Source organism: Rhodamnia argentea, chromosome 8 (assembly GCF_020921035.1).
Source record: "Rhodamnia argentea isolate NSW1041297 chromosome 8, ASM2092103v1, whole genome shotgun sequence".
In the NCBI taxonomy this organism is placed as follows: Eukaryota; Viridiplantae; Streptophyta; class Magnoliopsida; order Myrtales; family Myrtaceae; genus Rhodamnia; species Rhodamnia argentea.
In genome coordinates this window covers 27,051,541-27,055,929 of record NC_063157.1, presented here as the reverse complement: position 1 = coordinate 27,055,929, position 4,389 = coordinate 27,051,541, and the positions used below count along the sequence as shown (strand labels likewise).

The following is a 4,389-nucleotide window of genomic DNA, read 5'->3' as shown; positions in this document are numbered from 1 at the left end:
TTCTGAACACTCGCACAATTTTCAAACTTACTGCAGAAAAAAAATGAGATTTTTTTATGAATGCTGTCACTTCTTCCCCTTCCTCTGCTGCAGATCAGTTTGTTCTTGGCAGGAAGCGTGAAAACCCCAGTTGAAAAGCTGTAGAGAATAATGAAAATGGCAGCAAAAAAAACAAGCGACGCCCACACCACCTGTTTACGTGTGAATAGCAAAAGATATGGAAAAGCCACTGTTTGCCTCTCCAACCCTACACTGAATCACAGACCCAGTTTTCAAGATGATTGTGAGGAAGCAACTGCAAACAGCGATTTGACTTAATTTTTCAGGGAAAAGATTAGATTATGTGAGTCTAGTAAAACGTGCCTGCAGGTTTTCTGTGTTTTGGTGGGGGGATTTGGGGATGTTACTGTAATTTTCACGAGATTTTATGCGATGAATCTTGGTCTGTGATTGCACCAAGAGATCCGTAAAGTATAACCTCATCCTTTGATGATCTTTCACGAAAATAAATGCACGAAATCAAGGAAAAAGAAATTGTCTCTTTGTACTGTCAAAGATAAGAGATGTCACATATTTCATCACAAAAAGAAAGAACACACAGACTCCCAGAAACTGAAAGTCTCAATCTTCTGAACTGAATCCCCTCCTTTCCCCTAAACCCTTACCCCATCAAATCTCGCTGACTTGACACATATTCACGGGTCAGACTTCAGACAGAATCAGAGATATATTTGATTTGCATGCATCAGAAATAGTACAAGGCTCTCTGATCTTCTGTTTTGTTGCTCTCATCAGTGAATAATAAGCTGCTGCTGCTGCTGCTGTTGCTGATTAGTCTCTTGACATCCTCAAGATCATAGCCCAGCACGCTGCTATCGGTCTCCCCAAAACACCCACTTAAATTGTTGGCATTGTCACAGCTCCCACTGTTGCTGTAACTAGATCCAACCCTCTGTACATGGTGGTTTCCCTCGAACCCATTAGGTATGTAACTTTGAAAGTCCATCTCTTCTTGCTTGACCCCCATCTCTCTCCCATAGCTGCAATCACTTCTCTCGCTACTTCCAAACACGAGCATGTTGTTGTTGTTGTTGTTGACGACGATGTCTTTAACTGAGGAATCATACTGGATGGGGCACAAGAAACCACCCTCTTGGGCTTGAAACAGTGATGAGGAATCAGTCAATAGGGTAGCGCTAGAGGGGAACGATGGTGAGAACTCAAGGCCTGTGATTGATGACCTGCTGCTGCTGTTGCTGCTGCTTGGGGGGTTATAGAAAGATGTGGTGGTGCACTCTCTGTACAGCGAGGAGGGTAGTGATGATAATTGGGATGATGGACTAACTAGGTAACTGTGAGGAGTTGATGATGAAAATGGAGGGATCATGAGCTTTCTCTGGGATGGTGGGATCATGCCCATGAGCTTCTTCTTGAGCTTGGTGTTCCAGTAGTTCTTGATGTCATTGTCCGTCCTGCCTGGTAGCTGAGCAGCTATTATTGACCATCTGTGTGAAATAAGGGGAGAAATACTTAACACTTTTTTCTTTAAACAGATAAATTTGGCCTGGCGGGTGTTAGATCGAACATAAATGGAACATCTGGTGCAGGAAGAATGCCCAAAAATGGATGATTTTTCCACTCAATGCAATATCTTGTTGGAAATGGAAACGCCTACTTCTCATCTTCTTTCCCTGGTTCTTGTTCTACACCCATTTCAAGTAAGAATTTTATCTGATGACAATGATGATAGGCTCCTGCCAGTCCCACTCGTGATATACTTAAAAAGAAGTTTTGTGCAACAAGAATGGTAGCATCACAACACAAGTCAATCAAGAAATGGAAATAAAAGTGCACACTAGAGAGAGAGAGAGAGAGAGAGAGAGATTTCTGCATATAGATGAGATATGTATGTACCTGCTTCCAATGGTGGCGAAGAGGCTGAAGATGATCCGGTCCTCCTCATCTGAGAACTCACCATGCTTAATGTTTGGCCTCAGATAGTTTAGCCATCTAAGCCTGCAGCTCTTCCCACATCTCTTGAGACCTGAATGATGATTAACCCCCAGAATCAGACACATCTTAAAACACCATTATCAGACAACACTGGACTAGGTTTCAGACAGCAGATCAGAGAGAGAGAGAGAGAGAGAGAGAGAGAGAGAGAGAGAGAGAGAGATGGGTGGTGCTTTATCCTGAAAAATCAAATTTACCAGCTTTCTGCGGGAGGGCAATCCAATTGCCGCCAGTGCCATATTTCTCAATAAACTCTTTGAGCTTGGAGTCCTCTTCAGGTGACCATGGCCCTTTCTTCACATTCGCCTTGTCACAGCAAGGTGCTCTTCCCATCTCTCTCTCCCTCTCTATGACCTTGTGGGTAATGAGCAAGTTCTTGGAGGATCAGAGAGAGAGAGAGATGACAGAGAGAAGGAAACTTACTTTTTTCCGGTGATTCTTTCGGTGGGTGTGCTCTGGGGGACTTTCCTTATATCAAGAACCCCTTCGCTTTCGACAGTAGAACAAATTATTAAACTATTACGGATTGGAGTGTGATAAGTCAAAGGGGGAAAGCAATGTCTCCAGTGCAGAAGAGAGAGGAGAGAGAGTTTCCAACTCTTGGTGGGGGGATGATTTAGCTAAGCTAACGGAAGTTTTTGTGTTGAAAAAACCTTCACAAAGTCCATCTTGCTTCTCGGGAAAGAATCCCCAAGTCTTGGCTCGGTAGAAACATCGCCCGCATCATTGCTGCAATTAATTCTTCCTGAATGGCGACACTTTCCAAACTCTAAGACCTTTGCGACCGTGTTTAATCGCACGGAAGGCGCGGCCGAGGGCAACGTTCCGTCCGAAACAACAACGTGAAAACGATCTTTCTCGAATGAGACAGACAGACAATTAGACTCATTTTCGTCGAGTTTTGGATACGATCCACTTATTTGAAAACCCGTCTGTAAGTGATCGTTCGATTATTCTCTCGACGTCTCTTTCTTTCGTTTTCCTCTCGAACGGGGTTTCAAGAAACCTCAAACAGTGCATATAAGCATTGTTTGCTTATTTAGTTAAAAGAAGACAAAGTTATAGGGGTGACACTTTCCGAACTCAAGAGCTTTGCCACACTAGAATCGTGTTTAATTCCATGGACGGTTTAGAAGAGGCCATGGTTTTGACAATAAATTTCGTCCAAAATTATATGACAGTAAATTTTTTTCCCCCAATTATGTCCACATTCTTGCTAGAATTATTGTATGGACATTCAATTAATTTCCATAATTAGTGTATTGCTAATCTACGTAACTTAATATATTCATTTTGTTAACCAATCGTAATGTTGGTAGCATAACATAATTGGCCGTCACGCTTTATATCTATGTTTTCATGACGTGATCGTTCTCTATGTCAAATTAAGCTCATAGCTGAATCTAAGTGACACATACAATAGATGCTTTGATAATTCTAGGCGTAGTTAAATTTACAAACACATAATTATAGTCGAACCATCTTTCCATATTATCATATACTTATCACTTAATCCGCCGAGTACCTAAAATTAAGTTCCACTTTATGGAAATCGGCTCATACATTTGCAACTTTCCGATTTCTTAGTAGATACTCATATGACGTGGACCGCCCGAAGAGCCTGTTTGGTATACTTGCGACTGATCTGTATTTACGCTATGAATTGTTGCATGTTGTTGATATCTAACATATATTTTAGATCCGCGGCACCTTCAAGTTATGTGAGATATAGTTAAGAGCCATGATAGTTTTCCTCATTCTCACAGCCGAAGCTGCCGTGTGAAAGCTATACCAAGCAACCTCTGATACATCGATTGAAGTAGGCAAAGAAAAACGAGCGATGTAGGTTTCAGCGTTGGTGACATTCCTAATCGAAATCCTCCGAAGCAATTCTTGAAAGAAGCGATCAAGAACATAATGTGTTGAATTAGGATCCTCCTCTTCATTTGTATGGTGGAATTGATTCTTTCTCATATAGAAAAAAAGTTCAGACACGTGAGAACCAAATCAAAACCGATGGTATGCACGGATCCCGCACATCGAAGCGCAGAGCAAAAGCACCTGCAAGAGAAATCAATCATCATTGGGGGACTGTTCAACCACCGTGGGGGCAGAGAGGCCAAAGCGTTGAAGTGGTGGCGACGAACGATGAGTCGAGGAGGAGGATCGAGATGGGTCCCCATTGGATCGGGCCACTCTCAGGTGTTTCGTCGGCCTGACAACTCAATGCCAAAGTGAAAAGATAAAAACTCATGACAGATCACGTCAAGATGAGCATCTCTCTTGACTTGCAATTGTGGGCAAACAGCTTTTCCGCCTCAAGATTGCTAGATCACTCGGAAGTTCTCCTGCAGCAGTACCGGAAAACCCTTTTTC

At 42.5% G+C, this 4,389-nt stretch overlaps 1 protein-coding gene across 1 annotated transcript; it reads right to left on the bottom strand.

The window, feature by feature from the left end:
* Positions 1 to 521: 521 nt before the first annotated feature.
* On the bottom strand, positions 522 to 2,438 carry LOC115738270 (transcription factor RAX2-like). Its single transcript, XM_030670855.2, has 3 exons — positions 2,211 to 2,438; positions 1,915 to 2,044; positions 522 to 1,505 (listed from the first exon to the last, which is right to left on the bottom strand). The coding sequence occupies exons 1-3, from the start codon at positions 2,344 to 2,346 to the stop codon at positions 746 to 748; spliced, it is 1,026 nt and encodes a 341-aa protein (XP_030526715.1). The 5' UTR covers positions 2,347 to 2,438; the 3' UTR covers positions 522 to 745.
* Positions 2,439 to 4,389: the final 1,951 nt, after the last annotated feature.

Bases quoted from the DNA above. Each gene is read 5' to 3' on its own strand.
- LOC115738270 (XM_030670855.2), bottom strand. From the start codon at position 2,346: ATGGGAAGAGCACCTTGCTGTGACAAGGCGAATGTGAAGAAAGGGCCA. The intron at 2,045-2,210 runs GTAAATTTGATT...ATCATCATTCAG, and splicing joins TGCCCTCCCGCAGAAAGCTG to GTCTCAAGAGATGTGGGAAG. The intron at 1,506-1,914 runs GTACATACATAT...TATTTCACACAG, and splicing joins TTCGCCACCATTGGAAGCAG to ATGGTCAATAATAGCTGCTC.